Source organism: Tympanuchus pallidicinctus, unplaced genomic scaffold, assembly GCF_026119805.1.
Source record: "Tympanuchus pallidicinctus isolate F22 unplaced genomic scaffold, pur_lepc_1.0 scaffold1, whole genome shotgun sequence".
Classification (NCBI taxonomy): Eukaryota; Metazoa; Chordata; class Aves; order Galliformes; family Phasianidae; genus Tympanuchus; species Tympanuchus pallidicinctus.
Window position 1 is genome coordinate 81,030,117 of NW_026294618.1, and position 24,223 is coordinate 81,054,339.

A 24,223-nucleotide genomic window follows, 5' to 3' on the forward strand; every position below is an offset into this window, starting at 1 on the left:
TATTCCAGTCCTTGCACTTTCCACCTCATTTGAGCAGTTAGATTAGGTTAGGTGCCTCAGAATGGTGATGTGGAAATGTGTCACTTACAAGAAGAGTGCCATGGCTTCTGTGCATCGTTCCTGGTTATCAAAGAGAGGAGGGGAGTATCTTCCACTCTGCATTTTCAGACGAGCTCTAGACTTACCCATATTCCCACTACCTGTGTTTTTACTGTGGGAGACCCAGGAGAACAGTCCTACTCCTGTGTTCAGAGAAGTGTCCTGCAGAATGAGGAGGTGTACCTTCCTTCCAGTTGTCCTGCATCTGGGAAGGTAGGAGGGGAAGGATCGTACATGAACAGGCTGCATAGTAACATTTACCTGTGCGACAGTCAGATGGGCACTTTGGGGCCTTTCAGAAGGGGTGAAAATATGTTAACAACCACAGTAACCTGTTTGTTTCTTTTCTCTTTTCAAGCCATTCTTCTGGCATCCAAAGAACTCATCCGCAGCAAACGTTTGAGGCAACTCCTGGAGGTCGTTTTGGCCTTTGGCAATTACATGAACAAGGGCCAAAGGGGAAGTGCATATGGCTTTAAAGTCTCCAGCCTGAACAAAATTGCAGATACCAAATCCAGCATAGACAGGTAGGCTAAAAGGCCTCAAATGAGTTAGCAATTGTGCTGCTGCACCTCTTAACATAGTAACAGAACTGACTGTATTTGGTTTTGGTCTTTTTTTTTTTTTTTTTTTTTTTTTTTTTACTCTCCAAACCATGTCCTACTTGGCATGTAAGTTGTGCTTTTTACTCTAAAGTATCATGAAGCATTTAGGATGAGTTAATAACAAAGCATTCAAATTCTGCCAGTCGTTTGAACAGTGCGCATCTGTTGTTGGATTGGGTTTCTGCAGTGCTGTACAAAGATTGCAAAGTGTAGTATTGCACTGAAATAAGTTTTGGGAGGAGGCGGATTTCTATGGAATTTGCCTTTTATACTGAAGTTTTATGAATGTGGTTTTGCAAAAAAAAAAAAAAACAACTACAAAAAACTCTGACCACAGTCTTACATGTCCCGCGAAACATGGAAATATGCTTCTGATGCAAGACTCTCATAAACTTTACCTACACCAGAAGTACAAGTCATAGCTTGGTGAGACTGACCTTGATTGTATCTAGAAAATAGATGTATCTAGAAAATAGAAAATGTTAAGAAAAATAGCTGTTTGTTTGTTTGTTTTTTTGATAGTGGAGCTAACTTTATGGGCACAGGCAGCAGGTCTTTATCCCATGATTTGCTTCATATCCCCATACTGGCTCTGGAAATTAATTCAACTATGACTGGGAAGTGAATACCACCTTCAGGCTTCAGCAGTACAAAGATTTTCCTTGGAGATTTCCTATAACTGCTTCATACTGACTTATATCTTCCTCAAATTGTGAGATCTGCTGAGACTACAGCTATGGTGAAATGACTTCAGATTATGACAGAATGAATGATAGTGGCAAGAAACCATAGGAAATTCTTTGCTACCTATTAGAGTTTGAAATAACAAGACTCTGTTTTGACTAACATGATGTCCTTTCCATATACTGAGGCTAATACATGCTAATACATGTGTAGCTAATGTTGAACTTTTTTTTTTTCCTTAATGTAGCTTGACTCAATTTTCCATGCATTAAATGCCCTTTGCAGATCCTATTCTCTCTCAAGCTCCCAGGCTTTGGTCTTAGTGAAACAGTGGCCATCTGCTATCTTCTTGTCAGTTAACCAAACAGCACCCACTTCAAGTAGCTGTTATGGCTGGCTGCTTTCTCTGCATACAAAATTCACTAATGCAAGTTTCACCATTTATTTTACAATCCTTACAATCATTTATTTTACAAACCTGCTTCTACATCTCTCCTAGATATCATTTTTTTCCACTTCTACTTGAGCTGTTTTTTTTTTTTTTATCAGGGAGCCTGACTATTTGAATACAGCTGTTTGACTGTAGGAATCTTCTTTGCATCTTTGGGCTTCCAAGAATCTTTTTATTCTTCTTAGTTAACTCTTATTTTCTTCCCCACATTGCCTCTGAGAACAATTCACTTCTCCCTTGTTATTTAATGTCACTTTAGTACGTTTGTTTATTCTCTGAGGTAAGTGGGGATAAATAGTATATTGTATTGTGCAATGTTTTTTCCATTATACTATCTGTGGGTATGACTGGGAGCATACTGTTGCTCCCAGAACAAATCAAGGCACTGGGGTTTTAGTACTAATGCTTCATAAAGGACTAATTTATTTTAATCTATGATGCTTTTCTTTCAATAGCAAAGCTGTTAACTTTGCTATTGGAAAAGCATATCTGTTGCTTATTTTCTTCAGTCAAGTACATTTCCTGCCCAAATATTGTTCACTCATTTGTCACAGTCGTTGCATCTTCCCTTCCCTTTCATCACCAACTTCCTTCTTTGTTTTTTTTTATTTTTTTAGGAACATTACACTGTTGCACTATTTGATTATGATCTTTGAGAAGAATTATCCAGATATCCTAGATATTCAGACTGAATTGCAGCATCTTCCAGAAGCAGCAAAAGTCAAGTAAGTCCAGTCCTATTGCTTGTTCCCAGAGCTGAAGTTCACAGTGATTTCTGTTAGCTTAATAATTATTTCTTTTTCTATTGTCTTAGGATCATAGAGTTATTGAGGTTGGAAAAGAGCACTAAGATTATCTAGTCCAGCAGTCCACCAACCACCAGTAGTGCCCAATAACCATCCCTCAGTGCCACATCTACACATTTCCTGTACACCCCTAGAGACTCCACCTCCCTGGGCAGCCTGTTTCAGTGTCTCACTATTTCTGAGCAGAAATTTTTCCTAATGTTCTACCACAACCTCCTCTGGCAATGATCTTACAAAACCGTGACCTGCCTTCCAGCTGGGATACCTGCTGATGTTCTTGACATTATTCAAATGTAGATCAGTGGGAAATTTTGGTCCAAAATAATTTGCTGAACTAAACTGACTGCTTTACTCAGACATGTTTATAGCTACTCTGTTTCCAAATCAGATGTTGTAACTGGACTGGTCACTGTAATTCACTCACCATACTCTTTGGCTCCTTATCTATGTCATGTGGTGGGTTTTTTCTGGATAATTTGGTTTGTTTCTAAGCCAGAATCACCTACGTACAGAGACTAAATTAGCTGTTTTGAAGAAGGTTGTTCCAACTTTTGCATCCTGCTTTCTGCACAAATTTCAGTAATTTTTTTTCACTTCTGCAGGTGTTTGTTGACAGTGAACACACAAGGCATCCCCTAAAATATTAAGGTTTTTAATTTCCAAAGGACTGTGCAAAAATGTATTTGCATGTTATTTGTCCAGCTATGGTTCTTTATAAGAAACTACACCACCTACTGAAAGAGAAGTGAAAAGATACAAGTGAAAAATATGTGTAGGTTCATACTGTAAGGTCTGGTTGTTTTGGAGGTGTAATCTACTTCTAATCGAATATGTAGTGAAGATACCTACTGACTTGCAAAATAACTACCTACTGTTTAACTGGAAATGAGAAGCCTTTTTTTCATACAATCCCTAGGGAAAAGCTCTTGTGCATATGTGACAAGCAGAAAATCTGTACACCACTTGTCTCTGGGAAAACATTTACTAACAGTAGGGTTACATGCTCAGTTACAATGTAAGCCTTCAAGGACTTTCATATGGTTGAAATGGAGATGAAAAAATCAGCAGTATTTTGAACCAAGAGGAAGAGAAAAAATTTATCTAAATGCATTGCTAATAGAACTTAGCAGTTGACTGGCTTACGAATAGTGTGTAGAGATGATCTGAGAGTACAGTGATGTGTGAGCTAAGCTGGGACCCCACACTGTGCCAGCCTGCCCATGTGGCATATGTTCCTTGTAGGAGGGTCAGGCTCAGCTCACATGGCACACGTTTTGAGGGCAACTTCCTGCTTCTTCTCATGAAAATCCTGATCTTTAGTGTGACCACAGGCAAGCAGAACCTGCATCTTCTTACCTCTCATACAAAAAGCAACACAGAACATTAACACATCCCTTTCTCCTCATTTCTAATCATCTGATATGGCTGTGCCAGAAGTTGGATATCAGATTTGATGGGCCAATGATCTGTTTGTTCTGCTTCAAAGTTCCTGTACTCTTGTTTAACAGTGCTCTTTTTGTTTTATCTCCTCCTTGTCTGTCTCCTGTGCAGCCTGGTAGAGCTGGAGAAGGAAGTTAACAATATAAAGACTGGATTGAAAGCCGTTGAAGCTGTAAGTGTCTGAAGGTTTCCAAAGCTCCATACGTAAAGTATCACAGTCAGAATCGGGAGCACTATATATTTTATGATAAGAGAAAGTGGGCTTTCTTTTTCAGTTCCTTTCCATTCCAACCCAAATGCATTAACCAAGAAAAAACAAATAAAAGCTTCTCATGTGGAGCTCCTGCTGATGATCTTAGCAGACTTAAGCCTAATGAAAAGCTTATTTGATCTCAGCCTGGAGAGTAAAAGGACAGTTTGACAAACAGCATGCACTGGAAGGAAAAATAAAATTCTTTCTCGTTCTTTCTGGGGGATGGATGACTGCTGAGCGAGTGTTTCACATGTCTCTTGGAGTCCTAGTAAACAGGTAGTGCACTCTAGTATGCAACCCTAATATATCTTGTGCACTCCTTGGGAAAGTGGACTAGAAAAAGATGAGAGAATGGAGCTGTCAAGCAAAGCTGCAATGTTCCTGCTCAGTAAAATTAATGAAAATCTTCTAATTGGACTTAAGTTAGTTGTGTTTAATCTGTACTTGATGCAGAGAATCTCACCTCAGCAGAGAACAGTACAAATGGTGTATTGATGCAGTTGTTTGTGTTGAACTGTAGGAGTTAAAGCTACATGGGTCTAAGTTCTCCCTGGAGTCACAGATTCATGTGTCATCTGTGATTTCCCTACCTGGGAGACTTTATTAGTGAGAATGTTGATTTTGTTTCTGGGGAAAGGCTCCTGAGGCAGGGGAGCACAATGCAAGAGCACTGTACTTGGTGGCAAGAGCTAGAAATTCCCACATTTGCTTCTTGTTTATGCTATGGATACACGTGTGTGGCTTTGAACAGTCTCAAAGTGTTTGCCTCCCCTCTGTGAAGGTATATAAGGCACCTTTCATATGTCCTAGCCACAGAGTAACAACACCATCCCAGAGAAATTTTCTGTTTTTCAGCAAATGCCCTTTGCTGCCTTTGCTGTTCATTCTGCAGTTTTTTCCTGTGGAACTGCTGGCAAGGGGACCAGTTGCTGGGAATCTTATTGTGTGGTTTCTGTGAAATGATTATCTATCTACAAGAAACTAAACCAGGGCTCTCCAGTCTTTCAGATCTGCTATAAGACAGACAGTGATGACTTAATTTTCCTTCCACCTGGCCTGAGTTTGGTTTGGATCCTGGGGGCAGTGAAAAAGTTCCGTGGCCTACCAGCCAGGCTGTCTGGCTGTCTCCAACAGTTTATTACCTAATTAGCCAGTGAGCCTCCTAGGAAAAAACAAATCTTCCAAACCTTGATTGTTGGGATAAGGGAGAAAGCAGCAATGGGAAGAGATATTGCTGCATTCACTAGAAGCCATGTTTGGGAATTAAAAGTACCTGTAAAGTGAAAGCTGACATTAAGTTCATGACTTGAAGAGAGGCCCAGTTCTGGCTGAGGCAGGCAATCCCCCCTGTTGAAATGTGAGTACCTACTTCTGTTTTACTTTCTGTGATTGGGTTATTTGTCCTCTGCCTTTGCAGCCAATTTTTCTTCTCTTTCCTATAGATGGGTTCAATGGGCAACCTTTCTTCCCATTCAATCCCTATCTTCCCCCCTTACCCTTCTTGCCATGATATTTATCATCTGGGATTGCCAGTACCTCCCAGTTTGCTTGCTCAGTTTGTGGTTTTCTGGCATGTAAAAAGCAGCACTACAGCAACAATAGAAGATTGCTGTCAGGTGGAAGGGGGAGGAGGGAAAGGTGTGATTCTTGATTCCTGTCCAGTGTGTTCTCACCACAGCCTTGGCTCCAGCGACTGAGAAGTTTCTTCAGGGCCCCTTAAGAATAGAAAGCTAAAAATAGTTTCACAGTCAGATGTTCTTAAAGGTACTATTAACTTTTTGCTTTCCTGGATTTGTAGCTTTTTAGTAAAAAGAAGATTCATTCCTTTGTTAAGACATTCACGTAGCTATTGCCTAATGTAAAATGCTCTCAAAAGGACAGCTAAGTAATTTCTGATCCTCTCTAAATTTGGAACTGAATTGTGTCAGTGGAATTCTTCTCTCATACAACAAGGAGATTCTGACCAATGCTTTGAGAACCCCCTGCCATGTTAAATCTTTTCATACATCTGGAGAACCGGTAGCCCAGACTGCCAAGAGCAGTGCTAGCATCTATTGTTACACTATTATGACTAATGTAAGTTAATTTCTAGAAGGTTTAGAAGAGTTTCTTGTTTGCTGACATCATTCTTGGGCTGATTACATAATCATGCTGGTTACTTCTGTGGACATTTTTAATTTGGAAGAATTACTGTGCAGGGAAGGATTGAATTTGAAATTTAGGATTAGACCACCTAATTTTAGTTTTGCTTTGAAAAACATTGCTGTCTCGTAGCAGTCCCAAATGCCACAGATCTCAACAGTGTGTGTAAGATAGAAGAACTACTATATGTAGCTACTCAGGGAGTGGAGGGAGGGGAGAATGGTGAGAGCGGATGTAGGAACTTTGAGCTAAAATTAGCTTATAAATCAGAATGAGAAAGTGTGGCTGAAAAAAAATGTGTAATCCTCAGAAGATGATGTTTCTTGTATTTGTAAGATCCAGTTCAGAGGGATTATAGCATAGAGACAGTGCACTGCGAAGTGGTGTAATAGAGTAGTGCTCTTGGGACAGACCCTGATGATGTAGTAGAAAAAACAGTGGAAAAGAGGATGTAATATAAATCAGGAGAGGCAGCACTTCTTTAATGTGGATTGCTCTCTAGACACCTACTCATTGTTTTTCTGTTGCTTTTCTACCTTGTGGTATTTCCTTGTAGTGGTTACATTCTCTTTCCAACTCATGTTAGAAGAGAAGAGATAGCCCATCTAATTTTAGATTGTCAATGACCGGAGTAATTCTTTGCATTCATCAATGACGTGGAGCAATTCCCAAGGTGTTTCTCAGCATAAATTCTTATAAAACCACTCATTTGGCTTGGGAACCAGCCTTTTGATGGCTAGTAACACTGAGCACCAAACATACATGTAGCTAAAGTTGCAACCAGCACAAAAATATTTTTTTCCAAAGGGAACAGAGGGTCAGATCATAGCTTGACCTGCTGTTTCATGCTGATTTCCCTACAGGGAAAGCAAGACCTTATCATTCCCACTGATTATTCAGCTGAGAATAAAATACCAGATTACCATTTCATTGTTCCCTTGAGACCATTGGCTGCACACAAACCAAGCACAGACATGGGAGAGTGCCAGTCTTACGAGAACTTAGTCATTTTAAGAAGCTTTGTAGCTTTTTCAGTGCCACAAATGTGGTGACTAGAGTATGGGAAGGGATAATATCAGTAATCTTGGCTCAATATTAAGAACTTGAGCCAGAAAGAATTATTTTTATTTTTTTTATTTAGTAGCAGATAAAGTTTAGTTTTCTGTTGCTCCATTTTTTATAAATCCATGACTTTTTTGTAACATCCAAGCAAATGCTTGCTCGTTAAGCAGGGTGCTAGCAAATGTTGTTTTCTAGCTTGTTCTTCTGAATAGAACCAATTTTGGCATCTTTTTTTGATGCTTAGAAGGTGCTTTTCGGAGAACTAAAGAGGAGGTTCAACACTAGGAAGCACAATCTGTAGATAAGGCACATGTGTGTGCACTGCTCCAAGAATACAGCCTTTTGAGCCACCATGCAAAGAAAAGATGGAGAGAAACTCACAATTAAAATTTTCCAGTTCTCCTACATTCCTTATTATTTTTCATTTTGCATAGAATTTGTCATTCTGTGTAGAGAGAAATAAAACACAAAGCGAAATTAAAAAAGAGAAACAACATCTGGAGTATTTTAAGTACTTGATACCAAGGTTACTTTAGAAATTCAACACATTGGTGGTTTTCGTGGGAGTGGTGGTTACTCTAGGATATAGGAAACCATAACTGAGGCTTTCTTCCTTCCCATGTTAGGCTTCTGTCTCACGTTGCGAGGCCAGAACCTTGGATTTAGTGAGAAATGGGTTTCTGAGTTAGAATTTTGAATTACTGCATGAGGTTTGGAAACAGAGCATGCTCTGTACTGAGTGAAAATATGTGAGCTTCCCCACATCCTTATTTCTCAGTGAGAAGTCTTTGATGATTGCCTGTCTGTGTATCTTACTTCTTCTCTTTCAGGAGCTGGATTATCAGAAGAGACGCATACGGGAATCAGGGGACAGGTTTGTTCCTGTCATGAGTGATTTCATCACTGTTGCCAGTTTCAGCTTCTCAGAGTTAGAAGACCTCCTCAATGATGCTAGAGACAAGGTATGAATACCTTCTGAAGCGTTGATTGAGACAAAAGCATTCATCAAAGTGAAAGCAGGAATTTTAGATACTGGAAATGGAGTAAAAATGATAATAGACACTGAAGGTGTTTTAGTCTGAAGTTTCTGTCTTTTTATAATCTGATCCGTAGCAATTTACAACACATTCTAGGATTAAGAGAACATGCAGTGCTCTTACCTGCTTTTGCTAATCTACCTTAACAGATAATGTTATCTGTGTGTGGCATGGAACTGTGATGGTGATGTCAGTGCTGTTATGTTGAAGGAACTGCCTTTTAACCAATCTCTTGAAAGAGTTAATTTGGTAATCAGTGATAGTGACCTCCATCCCACCCTGCTCATTCAACTGGGACCATTTGCACTTCATTTCTTTCCTTTAAAAGTGCACCTTTGAGTAGTTTGATAATCCTGAATAGCTGATCTTTTCTGCTTAGACTTCTTTGTCACTGCTTGTCTTTCATTGCAAGGACAGTGATCCCAAACATTCACGGTTTGTCAGACCTTTTTGAATCCTTCTGACAAAGCCAGCACCATGTGTGCACTCTTCACGTGCTGCTGTGATCATTTTGTACTTCTACTGTCTGCACCTCCATTACCAGATTTGCACAGCTAAGGAGGTGCTTGTTCTTTGCTGATGATTGGAATCTGGCACTAATCCCTCTGTCTCTCAGTTGAATGAGGAAGAATTTATAGGAAAAGATTATAAGCATATGAAAATGTTTAGAGAAGAGCAAGTTCTAAAGTAAACGGTATGTAATGGCAAATCTACCCTTGTTGGCTGGCATGTTAAAAGTACTTGGCTTCATGAAGCAAATGTGTTATTTCTTTTGGATTGAGTTGTTTCCACTCCTGGTGTCAGTCCTTGCAGGGATACATAAGCAGTGTTAAGGGACCTGTTGCATTATTAATGAAACCTGTGCCTTTGGATTGCTAGACTTTAGATTTTGAAGGTTAGACAGAATACAGGCCAAGGATGTGGATATTAAGACTCTTTATTCATCTGATCACTCTGCAGTAATGTCATTTGGGAATTGCAAAGCATTTCCTTCCTGTGGAGATAATGTTGGTAATATTGACTTGCAGATGCAACAGGGAGCTACAGGGTCTCAGTTCCAGCTAGCTAGAGCAAATGCCAGTGGGCAGTAGTTACTACTTCACTTTGAAGACAAAGCTTGGCAATATAACACTTGCTAGTATTGTAACAAAATTTTGTGGAGAATAATATGCCTAATTTTTTCATTGTTATCTTGTTGCTTGAGAATATTCAAACCACTTCCAGCCTAGTAATGTTCACACTGTACTTGCTTTATAATCACAAAATCAGTATTTTACATTCCATGCCTTCACTGAGAAGAATGCGAGGTGCTATGGTTTGGAGGCTTCTGTTTTATGGTTGGGTACATTTTCTACTTCATTACAGTTAGGTGCACATTTTTGGAAGTGAATGACTCTCCTTGGCTTTTTGGTTTGATGTTACAGATAGATGTGATCCTTTCCTTTGACACACAGAGGCTTAAAGCCCAATGTGATTTGTTTATGATGTCAGTTATGGGATAAAAACCAGCAAATGGTACACATCTAACAGCAGTGCTGCTTTCCCTGATCAGAAACTTGCAGAAAAACTGTGTTCTTTTGCTTTAAAACTAACCAGAAAGTCTCCCTGCAGATGGACCAATATGTCTGGAAGTTGTTGCACACATTTTTAGCCATAGGCAACATAACGCCCTTAACAAGAAGAGATGCTCTATTTTAATGACTATAACATGCTTAGGAAATGTTTCTCTACCTTCTCCTCGCTATATTTGAATGCATGCTTTTCCAACTTCTGCTCAACCTATGGCTTTGGCTCTTGCGCTGGCAATAAGCTGCTTTTGGACTCCTGAAAGAGAACTGTCTGTTCCTTACCAATGCTGAGCTATTTCTCATGTTTGCCTCATATTATTTTTCCCCTCCCTTCTTCCTCTTTTTCCTCTGTTTCTTTAAGAAAGAAAAAAAAAAAAAAAAAAGTAGAAAATTTTCAACAAACCAGATGTGCTTTGCAAAGCCTATAACATCTTCCATTCTCAGTGGTCTCTCTCTGTTTGTTGAATCACAAACTTTTTTTTTTTTTTTTTTTTTTTTTAACCATGGAAACATACTATAACTAGCCAATTAAAGGGAGAGACTAAAACATCTGATTATCCTCTTCTTTTTACATTTCTCAAAGCAAAGCAAATAATAAAAAGAAAAAAGTAGTGGGAAAGGGAGGGCTTTTAAAAACATGTAAAGGGGCCCAGGAAGAATTTGTCTGGTTCACAGATTTATTAATAATAATGAAGTCCTAGTTTTAACAGCTGGAGTTGGATATCTTTCTAAATATAGATGTGGCTAATTGATTGCCATGAGTTAATCGGAGCCATGTTTCCTCAGCTGGCATTTAAAACAATACAAATTATCTTTTCAAACCTGGGAAGCTTTTATTTTTGGAATATTGTGTACAGGCAAAAATCATTTCAGTATTGAAGTTTTGGAAACCCTCCATTACAAGGTGTGGTACTGGCCTTCTCTATGGAGGATATTTATCACAATCCCACACTTTTGGTTTTTTCTTTTTTTTGGGGGGCTTTCTTTCTGAAACAGGATTATTTACTGCTAGTGGTCATGGGGAAGAAGTGATATTTTAAACTTAAAGGGCCAAATTGTCAGATGGAGACATCCGTGTTTGCAGCGGAAGCTTTGTAACTGTACTTATCTTCATGCAGTAAACAGATGGCGGAGTGAAGAAGTGATTGAAAACTTAGACCTACTTTTTAAATAGGCTCCCCAGCACAGCTGGTTCTTGTTCTTTTTGTGTTCTTCTCACTTTCAATACCACTTTATAAAGGAATATATAGATTAGATCAAGGGATAATGCTTTTTGCCATTTCCCATAAACTGGAAGTTGTGGGCAGGAGAAAGTGAAATTCTTTTCACCACTTTTTACATGTTTTAGCAGACAAAAAGCTGACTTTCTCATTTCAGGAAAAAAAAAGTAGATTTTTTTTTTTTTTTTTTTTTTTTTTTTGTGCGTGTGAAAATTCTTCTCTTAGTTTCCTGTGGGGAAGCAAAGAAAATGTCCAAGGGGAGTAACAGTGTCTTCCCATTGTGTGAATTTTATTTTCTTACTTGAATATAGTGACATTTGCCCTACATGAAACTTTACAGTATCATTGAATGCTGACAGATATGGACATAACTATTGCTTTATAACTCTTCTACTTTGTGTGAGGTTTATAACAAACCCATTTGTGAAGTGTTTTGGATCCTCCTAGAAGAGCTGTCAGCTTAATAAGGTAGTATCATTCCTATATAGTTGGTAGTCATGTTGTAGCTGCATGACTCCAAAGGGGGTTGGGGCTTCATTTTGAAAATCAAGCCTATGTTGCTCTACAGAGGCACAAGGGAGGTTTCAGTCCAGGCAGGGCTGATGGGGAGGGTAGGAAAAGTGTCCATCTCCAGATTTTCTCATGACATCTACTGTGAGTCAGAGTGTTTATATTTATCATGGGAGAGACTTGAATTCGGAATCTGCACGTGCATTTAATAAGCTTAGCACATGTAGTAACTGTTTTGAAGAGCAGCAAGGAGGTGAAAGCCAAAATCCGTTTAAGAAAATAGCCATTAATGGCAGAATGTTATGAAAATAATGAAATACTGCACTCTAAATGCCATTTACTGTGCTCTTCAGTCATTCGTTTTTAGAGACTGGTGTTTTCTGTCAGACTCTGAGGCCGGTGGATAAGGAAGAGGTTGGGTCAGAGACTGAGGAAGTCAGGGCAGGGTACGTTTATGGGCAGGCACTACAGCCTGCTGTCAGAAACAACCATTTGGTACATAAATTGTGTAGCTCCTGTGTGTAGAACTGCAGATTCAGGGCAAGATGGAACATAATATATCAGAAATGTCTATAGCGCTTGTGTCCAGATTACAATGTAGGTACTTCCAGAGTTACCATTCAACTCCTGGGAGAATCCTTTTAGAGATCTGAAGTTGCAAAGAGAGCTGGGCACAGTCCTGCCTGAGATTAGTGAGTCTCTTTCTATTAACTGATCTGCATCTGCCCCATACACAGAGCAGAATTTTATCTGAACTGCCTTGGTGCAGATTGGAGTCTTTGCAACAGCAAACTCAGGATTATTGTCTGGGGAAGACGGTTCATGTTGCATGATATAATTCGTTTTTGCATTGGCTTCTCCACTGATAGTGGACAGCACAGACAGTGGGAAATTTTTGTTGTAGCTTTTTTTCCTCCTCCTCACAGAACCCCATTTCCAGTGCTCCTCTGCCACTGTTTAACATTTCAGTGGCAAGCAGAGCCAAGAGTTTGCACACTGCTGTCCTGCTTTTCCTCTCCTTGATGAAATAGCTTTTTAAAATAAACAACTGTCTAAGCGATTTGCTTTGGCAAAGGGATGAATTCAGTGGAAAGTTTGGCAGAGGGAGCAGGGCTGGCACTGAGCTTACAGACCTGTTATATCATGGAGCTTGGGGTCCCTAATGGTGTGGAAATGAATTTTTTAATGAAAAAAAGATATACCATAAAGGTATATATATACCTTTATTACATGAAACTGAAACAATTTTCCATCTTGCTTTTGTATGCCATCTGTCCCCAAATGACTTATGGAATAAGCAAGTTTCAAACTCTGCTCTGTGATATTATAGCACATCACAGAATTCTGGGAATCATAGAATTATAGAATGGCATATGTTGAAAAGGACCTTAAAGATCATCAAGCTCCAGCCCCCTGCCATGGGCAGGGTTGCCACCCATCAGCTCAGGTGGCCTGGGGCTCCATTCTATTCTGACCTTGAATGCCTCCAGAGATGGGGCAAGTGTTGTGCATGAGAACTGCGCTACCTATTTTGCAGACTATGCAGTGTTATACAGGGAGGCAGTCTGCACCTGGAGCAGCTGAATACTTATGCAGGATCACACAAAATTTGTGGCAGATAGCAGAAAAGTGTGCTGAGGTTCAGAACTGCTAAGGTTGCTCAATACTCCTCTGCCTGGAGTGCCCTGAGCCAGGAGGGCAGCTGTTAGGTACTGTGCAGCACTCTGACCCTCATCCTGCACAGATACTTCGACAGAGCACATGTGATGGAAGAAACACAAGGAGGAATAAAAGCAGAGTGGTCTGTCGTAGACACTTTATATTCATGAGCTTCTCTGGAGGGCTCCTAGGTTGTTTGGTCCTTCCAGCACATCAGTACTTTTCCTCCTTTATGTGGCAAGGAGGACACAATGTCAAAAGCCCCTCTGTGGCAAGAATTAGCTGGCGCTGGCAGATGGTGGCAGACTACATGCAGAATATTTGCAGACGACACCACCCTCTAATGGAGACTTCCATATATGTAGCATCCAAGATCCTCAGACAATGACCCTCTCCTCAGCCTCCTAACTTAAAAGACTAGGAAAGCCCTGTGGGGCTAATAAGCCTTCCTCCTAGCTGCTAACTGCAATTGTTGCTCATAATTTGAATTTGTCCTTTTTTTTTTTCTTTTTTTCTTTCAGTTTTCATAGGGATTAACCACAAGTTAAGTGAGAAAGGATTCCAGATAGCACACCTACTGTGACCTCTGTGTGCTCAGGCAGCTGTGGCAGTATATTTAAGTAGACATATATTGAAAGAATATAGAGAGGAAGACAGAGGTAGTAGGTGTGTCCACATGTATATATGTCTTCAGAGGTTTCAGTGAACAGAGTTAAACAGAGAAGTAGTCTGTTGCTATTTCCATATTCTGAAATCCCTCCATGACTTGCTGCTGCTGTAGTGCTTCCTTCAACTCCTGCCATGTTTGGTAGCTCAAAGCAACTTGCATTCCTTCCAATGCTTTTTTTTTTTTTTTTTTTTTTTTTCCCCAGATACTTTGAGTTTCTTTGTTTGTTTCTGGCTGAGAACACAGCCTTTATAAAGAAAAAAAAAAAAAAAAAAAGCTTCAAACTGCTTTGTGGGCCTGGCAGTGAAAGCAGTGGAGGGGAGATGCTGGATATCTCAGGCTGTGCCAGAAGGAAGCTGCTTTCCTTGGAGATTTCTTCCCCCTGCAGTTAACTGGGAGACATTGTTTGTGCTTTACCTGGTACGGAGCCAGAGGGTTTCATAAGTCCTGCTTCCAAATTCATTTTATGCTTGGGATCTGAGCCTGGACTGTTCTTATTCTTTTCCATTCTGCAAGAGCACCTAAGGAAAGGGAAGCTGGGCTGTCGTGGTATGAACTGAATAGACACAGAAGATTATTGGAAACCAGTCCATTGCTTGGGAAAGACTGGTTTTGTTTTGGTGAGCAGGGATGTCTGTGAGGATGCTGTGTTTTTCAGAGCTGGTGCATGAAGGTGCTAGGGGAACTGCACATTGGGGCAGCGTTAGAATCAGGAGTGTATCTCTAGTTCTGTCAGTTGCAGTGCAAAGGTGTATGAGAGAGGGTGGTTGGACAGTGATGCAGTTTTGGGATGTGTATGGCTATATAAGAGTAGATATGGGCATATGTGCTGTATGCAGACTATCTGTGCATGCAGTTGAGTTACATCTGGGTGAGTACAGGGGCATGTTTGCGAGTGTGAGGGAGCAAAGAAGAGAGTACAAGTACTGCAGGACTTGTGTCCAAGAGCCAGGGTTGCTGCAAATTTACCATACCCAGATCAGGACAGCCCTGTGACTGAAGTCCTGCCAGTTGGCTCTCTCCACATGTCCTGCAATCTCAACATTTCCCTATTAAAATAAAAGCCATTTGTGATGTATTCACTCTTTTAAGTTTGCCCTGCAGCCCTGGCTGCTTTCCTTGTCCCTCTCTCATGCTGTGTCTGTCCATAGTCTCCTCTCTCCTAGGCAACACTGACTCAGGATTCCAGAGTGATGGATGACGTAGTAGAAGGCTCCTGAGAGGATAGGCTAGAACGTTATTATACAAAATATCAAATCTGGCCCTTTTAAAAGTGAAATTGAGGGGGAAAGAGAAGGTGGAAGGGCTAGATTGGCTAGGACGAACTAGAATTACTTGTTTGGTAGTTGTTCCCCAACTAGCTTGTTGCCTTTCATGCCCCTGCTGACCCACAGCTGCAGCTGAGATGTGGCCAGATGGTCGCTCTCTGAAATAGCTCCATCAGCCTCAGGCATTGAATACTTTTTTCTAATGTGAGTGGATAGATAGTGCTCCCCACTACCATTGTCCTGTGTTGCCCAAAGAATGACCAATAGAGCAGATTCTTCAGGACACGGGCACCTGCCGTAATAGAGGCACTTTGGTTACTGCATGGGGAGGCAGTTTCTTCTCTGCACGTGAACACTCAGGGGGTACTGAATTACATGTGTAGTTATGCATAAGCTTTCCTCACTGTCTTCAGTGGATTGCCTGCCTAATTGTTGCTTTTGTGTTTTCTGCCCCTTTGACAGTACGCCAAGGCTCTGAAGCATTTTGGAGAAAATGAGGGCAAGATGCAGCCGGATGAATTTTTTGGCATCTTTGACACTTTCTTACAGTCATTTGCAGAGGCAAAGCAAGATCTGGAGAATATGAGGAAGAAAAAGGAAGAAGAGGAGCGCAGGGCACGCATGGAAGCCATGGTGAGAACTTGGGCAAAAGAAAGCGTTTTACTTCATCATCTGTTCATTTCTTGGAGAGAAACGTTGACAAAGGCAGTTCAAGTGCAGATGCCCTGTCACTGTTTTATGTCCTTTCCTTTGCCACCTCTTTGTCATCTTTCTCTTCACAAATGATGGCATTTTTCCTGGAGGCTGTCAAAGAAGAATACTTGCAGTTTGGCTTCTAAATCTCTCTTCTTTTGAGTTCAAATATCCAAATCTAGTCCTATTTTTTCTGTCAAGATACTTTGCAAGATGGTGCTGTCCCTTCATGGAGCTAGTCTGCCTGCTTTCAGACTGCTTGCTCTGTGTAAAAGTTCTTGGAGTGAGGTCCTGCCAGCTGGGCAGCTTCCACTCAGACTGTATCATCTGCTGTGTTCTTGTTCCCTGACAGTGTACGGTGACAGTAAATACCCTGCTGTAGTCTGCACTGGCAGCCTTAATGCCTTGATTACAGAGGCTGTGTTAGACCTTGATGAGGCAAGTGAGCTTTTCTGCATTGTTGATTTTGCTCTTGGAGACCAATGTGTATAGCCCCAAGGGTTCATGTGAACCAGCCTCCCCTTCTAATCTCAGGCTTTCCTGAAAGTGAGAACAGCCCAGCTTTTCCCTCGTCCTTCCACCCTGCCAACAGTTTAACCTCGGCTGTTGCCTGGCTCCTAACTGAAGGCAATTGCTACTTGTGAAGTTTGCTTTGCCAAAAGAACCCTTTTACTCCTTTCAGAAGAGGAAAGAGGTAGAACTCTAGGATGCCAGCAGACTTCTTGGAACTGTTGGACACAGAGATAAAAGGCCAAGATTTAGTCTCAAGTTTCCTCTCAGCCAGCAGAGAAAGTGTAGGAGCCCCTGTTAAAGCTCTAAGAAGCTTTAGTAGGCCTGATGTACTGAGCAGTTGCTGTTTGCTTATGAGAAGAATTCTCCTGCAACATGGGACTACTGCAAGGTGAGCCACCTGCATCCTGAGAGCCATAGCTGTGCCTTAGTACTTCCACTAATCTTGGAGCTGAGTAGTGTGTAGGATAATTGAGCTCCCTGGTGAAATGGTAAAATCAGCAGTCCTGTTTCATTGCTGTTTCTATTTATAATCACTTTCTCTTTCTGGACTCAAGGCAATATTCTTTCTTTTCCCCATCTCCACAACATGCTACGCTATTTTTCTTGTCTAGTATGTTTAGCTTGTGGCCATCTGATGAATTCCACTTCTTATTTTTCTCCTTCTGAAGGAACATGACCTTTCTGCCTGTTTGAATATGACTATCTATGCCCTACAAGCAAAGCTGTTTGTGATTCTAATGGTGACTGGTTTGTGCAGAAACATCCAGACTAACTTTAAACTCACCAGGTTAGATAATGTGAGCACAGCTGGTACTCTTCGCCCTGGGGTGGTAATGTGAGGCAAGCAGATGATGCTGCTCATTCCTCACCTCTTGTGCTCTCTGCTCACCTAAGCAAGAGTAAGGAAGCGCAGTATGGTCTCTGTTGCCCTTGGAACACATGACGGCCTTACGGGTAGGATCCTGATCCTTTTATTTCCAAACAGTACTAACACGTTTTAGATGCTCCATAACACAATGTCTGTAGTGATCTGGCATCTCGGTCAGTGAATCCTAAAGACCTTCCTCTTTCTCCACAGCTGAAAGAGCAGAGGGAAAAAGAGAGGCGCCAAAAGAAAGCAAAAGCAGGAAGCATTTCTGAAGAGACTGGGGAGTTTGATGACCTGGTGTCAGCGTTGAGGTCAGGAGAAGTCTTTGACAAGGACTTATCCAAACTCAAGCGTAATCGCAAGCGTTCGGGGAACCAAGGCTTAGAGACAAGCCGGGAGCGGGTGGTGACAAAACTAAATTATTAATTACAAGAGAAAGAAAAATAATCAACCAAAATAAGTGAAGAAAAAGAGCAGAACAAGGAAGATGAATGTGTGCAATGGCGCCTGGCTGACAGCTGCCCCAAAGGATTTCTTCGGTCTGTGGGTAGAGACATTACCTTTCCATTGATCAGCTTTCCTCTCATCCCTCCTCTGCGCTCCAAATTTGAACCGTTATAAAAGTGCCTCTGTGGAGCCAGCAGGGTCTGTGACTGGGCCGTGCAGACCTGACAGATTTGCTTCTGGGAGTTGATTGTGTCATGAAAGGCCTCATGATGATGACAGAAAATACTGGGCCTTGCAGACAGCCTTGTGGCTGGAGAAGGATAATTTTCTGTGTGCCAAAGTGAAAATGAACTATAATCTCCATCTTGCTGATAATAAGCAAGACTAATTTCAGAACAGTTTGGTAAATACCTGTTGCTTCTTCAGTAGCTATACTGGCCTTCAGGGTCTTGTCAAGATGTAGTTCTTGAGGTTACAAGGTCCCTCCCAGAATTGGATTTTATAAGCCATTGATCAGCATTTGAAAAATGCTTTTGATCTCATATTCTGTATAGTGTTTTTGTATGGCCTATACTGTCCAAAAGCAAGTGATGTTCAGAAGGAAGTTGGAACAAAATGGAATTCGAAAATCAGGATTGACATAAAATACTTTGCCAAAGTCTTTTGGATTCTGCTTTTCTAGAAACAGTTTTCTGGAATATATTGATGGTTGAGCCTCAAAGTTCTGAAATTCATCTACTAGGAAAGAAGTTGTGGCTTTTGTTTAGAAAACTGTGCCACTAACAGGTTGGGATTTCACCTGGATGGATGTGGAGCCTGTTGTAATTGCTGGAGTGTGGGAAGGAAAAAGCTGAACATTTCTTATCCATGTGTGCAAGATTCCTTAGTGCAGCCCGATGGAAATTGGAAGCTCCTGAGTATCATTCACAGGTCACAAGTGGGCAAAAAGCAAATGGGACTGCAAGCTGCAAGAAGTAAGACTTCTTTTCCACTTGATACAGGCTGCAACTGCTGTGGGAATGGACTGGTCTTTCTGCATAGCAGGATGATTTATTGCATGCACCTCAATCCTATCTAGGGTAATCACATAGTTCAGTAAGATATCAGTGATGTCAAAGGAGAGCTGTACAGGCCACAGCCTTTTTCATTTAGAAGGGATTACTTAGCATGAACCAATGGAAGGTTCCATAAGGAAAATGGAGATTTTTTTTTCCAGGAGGACACAACGTCGTGTAAGTGAAGCAGGCTTTGGAAACGGGTTAATTCATAAGAAAAAAAGAAATTTGCGTTTACACTGCACCTACAAAGCACACAGTGAAAAAGCAGATAACCCCAAGAAGATGCTTGAATTCTAAATTTGATTTATCTTCATGGCTCTTGGAAGGGGATTCAATTCTGTGGGCTCCCATGACCCTTTTTTTGTCATTTTTTTGTTTCTTCAATCTTGTCATTCCTTTTGATTATCAACTCTGGAGAGAGAAAAATGAAAATAAATAAATTGTGATGGATTCTTCTTCTTAGACAAGAAGGAAACAGCATTTGAGAAGAGAGGCCTACATTTACAAACTATATATCAACAGTAAACATCACAAAGTGTCAAGGAATCCCAGGGAAATGGAAAAAGTTCCATTAGTCACTTTAGTATTTTGGTTCTGTATCTCTGTGAATGTCACTTAACCTCAGGCTCAGCACTGAGTCTGCAGAATAGAACTTCTGCCATACATGCTGCCCGATCAGTATTACACACTACCAATATTGGAGAAGCCAACAGCGGTGGTTTTCCAAACACTAAAATAATTATGTAAACTATGGAAAGAAGAAAAAATTTAGAATTGTTAAACTCTAATGTTCCACTGTTTACTGAATTTTGAGACTCCCACCCTACAGTTTCCCTATTTACAACATTCCAGACTGCCACGCCTCTGTATAACACTCATCGTAAAGAGCTGGTATCTTACAAGAGCTGGGTGCATTCTCCTCCCTTATTATCCCATCGCCCTTCTGGGATTAGCTATTAACAGCAATACCATTGCAGCAGACACAAGCACCTTGTAGAAGAAAGACTGTATTTCATAAAGGTTTTTGAAAGTTTAACTCTCACTTTTATAAGCATTTTTATTTTAAATTACAAAGTGGATTTTTAGAAATGTCTCTTGTAATTTATATTAACAAGCTCCTTGCTGCTCCCCAAAGTAGACATGCCATATCTCAGCCCTTTTTTTGTTTGTCGTGTTTTGAAGCATGCCATATAATCTATGCCACATAAGCCATATGAGAGGTGGTAATATGTGCCAAATTGGTATACAGTGGAGTTTAGATTTGGATAATCCCTGAATTCCAAAGATGATACTTTCAGGGATTAGAACATTGTAGATTTCCCCCCTCTTTGTTCTCCTTGGTTTTAGGACTCACTCAGAAGTTCAAGTGTAGTGCCAGTGCCAAGGTCAGCTCTGGTGCAAGATGTGACCTGTGGCTCTGTCCAACTTATGGCTGCTTGCTTGCTCCCCAGGTACTTGTTCAGTGTGGCAGACTGTCAGGAAGGCAGTTCTGTTATAGAAGAAACACCTCAGGGCAAAACCTTTGAATATAAATACAGCATTCCCCCCCCCAGTATTTTTCAAACCAGGTTCACGGTGTACTTTTTGAAACTGAAGTCACTTTGCCAGGCCATAAATGTAGCAAAAGCAGAGAGAGTGATAATCTCCCTGTCCATTTGTGTACACAGTTCAGCCGTGATATGAAAAGTTATATGATGGTACGCAGTGCTCCAGTCACAGTGACAGTCAGAGAAAGCTGCTGTAGCCTTGCCACCCCCTCGATATATACACAAGTAATAAGAGACTGTGCAACTCCAATAAATCAGCTGTGAGATACATTACTGGAAGTGAAAGAAAACCCAGAGTCACGCCCCCGGTTCATTGCAGCTCAACTTTCTTAGCACTCAAGGGCCCCAGACTTTTGTTTTGAATCAGTGGTGGTGGCTGAAGGTTTCTTTCAGCATGCTGAACGGTCTCCCCTGGCTGTTCACTGCTTGGTGAATGTTCATGAAAAGCATTGTGGAAAAGCTTGGTTACTCACTGAGGCAAGCAGTGATTTCATCTAGGTGGTGACAAGCAGACAGTCCCATTAATACTTCTGCTCTAAGAGATGAAGCTGGCCACAGTAGATAAGGACGTAGTTGGATCTGCTCTAGGGCCCAACTTCAGATTTTTTGCAAAGCCAAGTTCATCCCTGCTTGGAGTTTCTGGCATGCTGCGAGTGCAGCTATGCTCTGTTCCTCATGTGCAGTTTTGATTGAGTTGCTAAGTGCCAAAAAAGGCAGGAAAATCTAATCCTTGTCCTCTAGTGCCTCTGTAGCCTGGGTGGGCATTGCAAGCAGTCATGAGGCATTACATTAAGGCAAAACTTCTTTATCGTATTCTGAGGGACAGAGAAGAACTAAGGTCTGCTGCTGTCCCTGCAGCTGTGCTTAGCACCAGCATTTTAAGTAAAAAAGGAGGAAATATGAAAAAGGTTATAATTGAGGGCTTGTTCTACTTCATACTTTTCCTAGAGAAATGTAGTTGTTGCTAATTTTATGAAGTTCTTCACACCTAGAAGAGGAGGTACTTTCTAATTCTCCAAACCTTGTCTATAGAGATCTAATGCTTCTTCACTTACTTATGTGTCTTTGCATTGCTCTTAAGCAGATTGCATTAGGATGACCCTTGAAAAGACTGCAGAACTTCCCCCCACACCCCCCACTCCCTTTGCTCTTTGTCATTCTTCTCAGTTGTCCGTAAGTCTCTGAAAATGCTACAAAGTGAAGTGACTTCAGGGCAGCAAGGCCCTTCCATGCTTTGCAGCACAGCTATGGTCCGGGCACTGGTTCCCTACAAGAGCAGAAGTAGGACTAATATTCAGGGATGAGAGACTCTCCACTAGAGAGACAGCTTGGGCATCCTTCAGAAGCATTTCTGTAATGTGTTCACAATGTTTGAGGAAGGGAAAGGCATCGTGAGGGGCCCTGATGGAAGGCTGTGGAGCGGGTGTTTCTGTAATGGTCAGCTCCATTGGCTGCATCTTCCCTCTTTTTTAGGAAAGCTCGCACTCTGAGCTGGGTTGTACGGGAGAAGCTTGTGTCAGGAGTTTCCTTGAGGGGAAAGGAAATCAGTTGTACAGTTGATGATGTACATGATATATGCAGTTTTGTTTCTGGGTTGGTTGTTTTGTGTTTGTTTGTTTGTTTTTTTTTTCTTTTTTGTTTGGGGGTTAAATGATTTTTTTTTTTTTTTAATGGTTTTAGGAATCTCTAAGGGGAACCTGTAAATCTGACACCTCTATTTATTTTGCCTTATTTTAGTTTGCTATGTTTGTATGTATACACTGCATTACAGCAAAGACTCTTGAGACCGTGCCAGGGCATTACACCAGCTAGACAGCCGGCATGGCCATTCTGCAGCAAGCTGAGCAGGGAATGGGGTGGTGTGGGAGCAGCTTTGGTGTGGGAAGGGAGGCAAGGAAGAACTTCACTTTTGCTTTCATACGAATCACTCTGCCCTAATAATCATTGACTTGGAAAAGCATGTCTTTTAAAGCATGTGGTGAATTAATGCAAGTAGGTTATTTCAGAATACTTTCTAAAAACAACCGTTTTCTTGTCATGAATCGTGGTGGGAATATTGAGAAGAGTTAAGCTACACAAATTTGCTAACTCAAATTTCAACCTCCAACTCAAATTCTGCATGTAATGCCAGAGAAGCTGGGTGAAATAGGTGTACAAGTATGGATCGTACTCTTACCAGAGTTTACATGTTGGTGAAACAAACTGTGACAAGCCAAGGAAGAAAGGATTCCCTCTGATTTCGCTCTCCACTCTACTTCCTCAGAGTATCTGGGTAAGCAATGTTTTTTGGCTGTTTGGTTTTCTCTCTGTGGAGTCTCTAGCAATAACACATGTTTAGCTACAGCTCTTTGGCTTCTGTACCGAACTAGGAAGATTTCTGGTTGCCTGCCATTCAAACACTTAGCTGCTGTTGGCCACTCTTACTTTCCTTATCAAAGGTGGAAAAGGCCATCTTGAGTAACATAATTTGGCCAACTGAAAATATAGGTGTAGATATTAAAGCTATTTACTGCTCTGAGTAGTTTGGATGAGCAGATTCTCCTAAAGCTGGCCAGATTATGCTGAGAAGGATGTCATTAGACTAGAAAGCTGTTATGGCACCTCATTTTGAGTCTGGATGCTTAACAGATATTCTAAACCAGTCTTCTGATGCTGGTGTTAATGTGGAATAGATCCAGTATACCCAGTACAGTGTTTAACACCAACATTATTTAAAGCAACATCTGGATCAGAACTCCCCTTGTAAACAGCTTTAGCTGTTGAGAAGATATTCTACAAAGCTTTCAAAGGGCTTGGTCCTTTCAGCTGTTCAACAGTTGGAGCTCTCACTCAGCTGATCTAGAAAAGCCTCTATGATGGGCTATTGACAACCCACCCCCCCTACACTGTTTACCATCTTCAGTCTTGCCCCTAAACACTCTTTTCAAAAGCCTTTGCTGTTTTAGGATTGTAGGAGGAGATCAGGTACCCGAGCCACGCTCAATGTTTCTCCCTTCCAGACTGTATTCAGCCATTTTCCTCCTCTGCCAGCCTGCTCAGTTTGAAACTTCCAGATCATTTTTGGAGGTGTCCCTGCCTGCCGAGCTGGAAAGTATAGTGCTGCTTACTGATGTGGGAGGTTGTGTGCTGCTGTAATGCCTTGGCGTATCCTCATTTCTTAGTCAGTTTAAGACTATAAGTGAATTAAATGTACAAATCCTGTAGTGTCCTTTTTATCTGTATCTTTTTATAAGAATATACTGTAATACTAAAAAACAAAAGCAAAAAAATTAAAGATATATTGCCCCCACTGCGTCTCAGTAAATTTATTTGTAGTTGTATTTTCTGTGCTTTTGCTGGACAGCATTACAGGTGAGTTGGAGTCTTAGTACACTGTTTTTCTTGGCTCTGGGTCTTTAATTTAATTTGATTGAGAGCATGTAGTTCTTCAGTGATGCAGTCACTGCAGAGCTGGTGAGAAATTTCAGAGATAGTTCTGGCAGGAAGGTAGAAGAGCATAGGGAACACTGGAGTTCACTTAAAGAACAAAAAAACCCACCACATCAGTTTTGCTATCTCAGAGCTCATAATCTACGTGTGGACACACTCGTACAACAGCATGTAAGGCTGCAGTGCTGGCCATAAAC

General features: G+C 41.1%; 1 protein-coding gene across 6 annotated transcripts in view; it reads left to right on the forward strand.

The window, feature by feature from the left end:
- Window positions 1-23,886, forward strand: part of DAAM2 (dishevelled associated activator of morphogenesis 2) — a 189,276-nt gene extending 165,390 nt beyond the window's left edge. For all 6 annotated transcript variants that reach the window (XM_052683179.1, XM_052683171.1, XM_052683160.1 and 3 more), the window contains 6 exons: window positions 458-626; window positions 2,457-2,564; window positions 4,197-4,257; window positions 8,373-8,504; window positions 15,934-16,104; window positions 17,756-23,886. In XM_052683179.1, coding sequence (XP_052539139.1) covers window positions 458-626; window positions 2,457-2,564; window positions 4,197-4,257; window positions 8,373-8,504; window positions 15,934-16,104; window positions 17,756-17,971 — 857 coding nt within the window. In that variant the 3' untranslated portion in view covers window positions 17,972-23,886. The remainder of the gene's footprint in view (window positions 1-457; window positions 627-2,456; window positions 2,565-4,196; window positions 4,258-8,372; window positions 8,505-15,933; window positions 16,105-17,755) is intronic.
- Window positions 23,887-24,223: the final 337 nt, after the last annotated feature.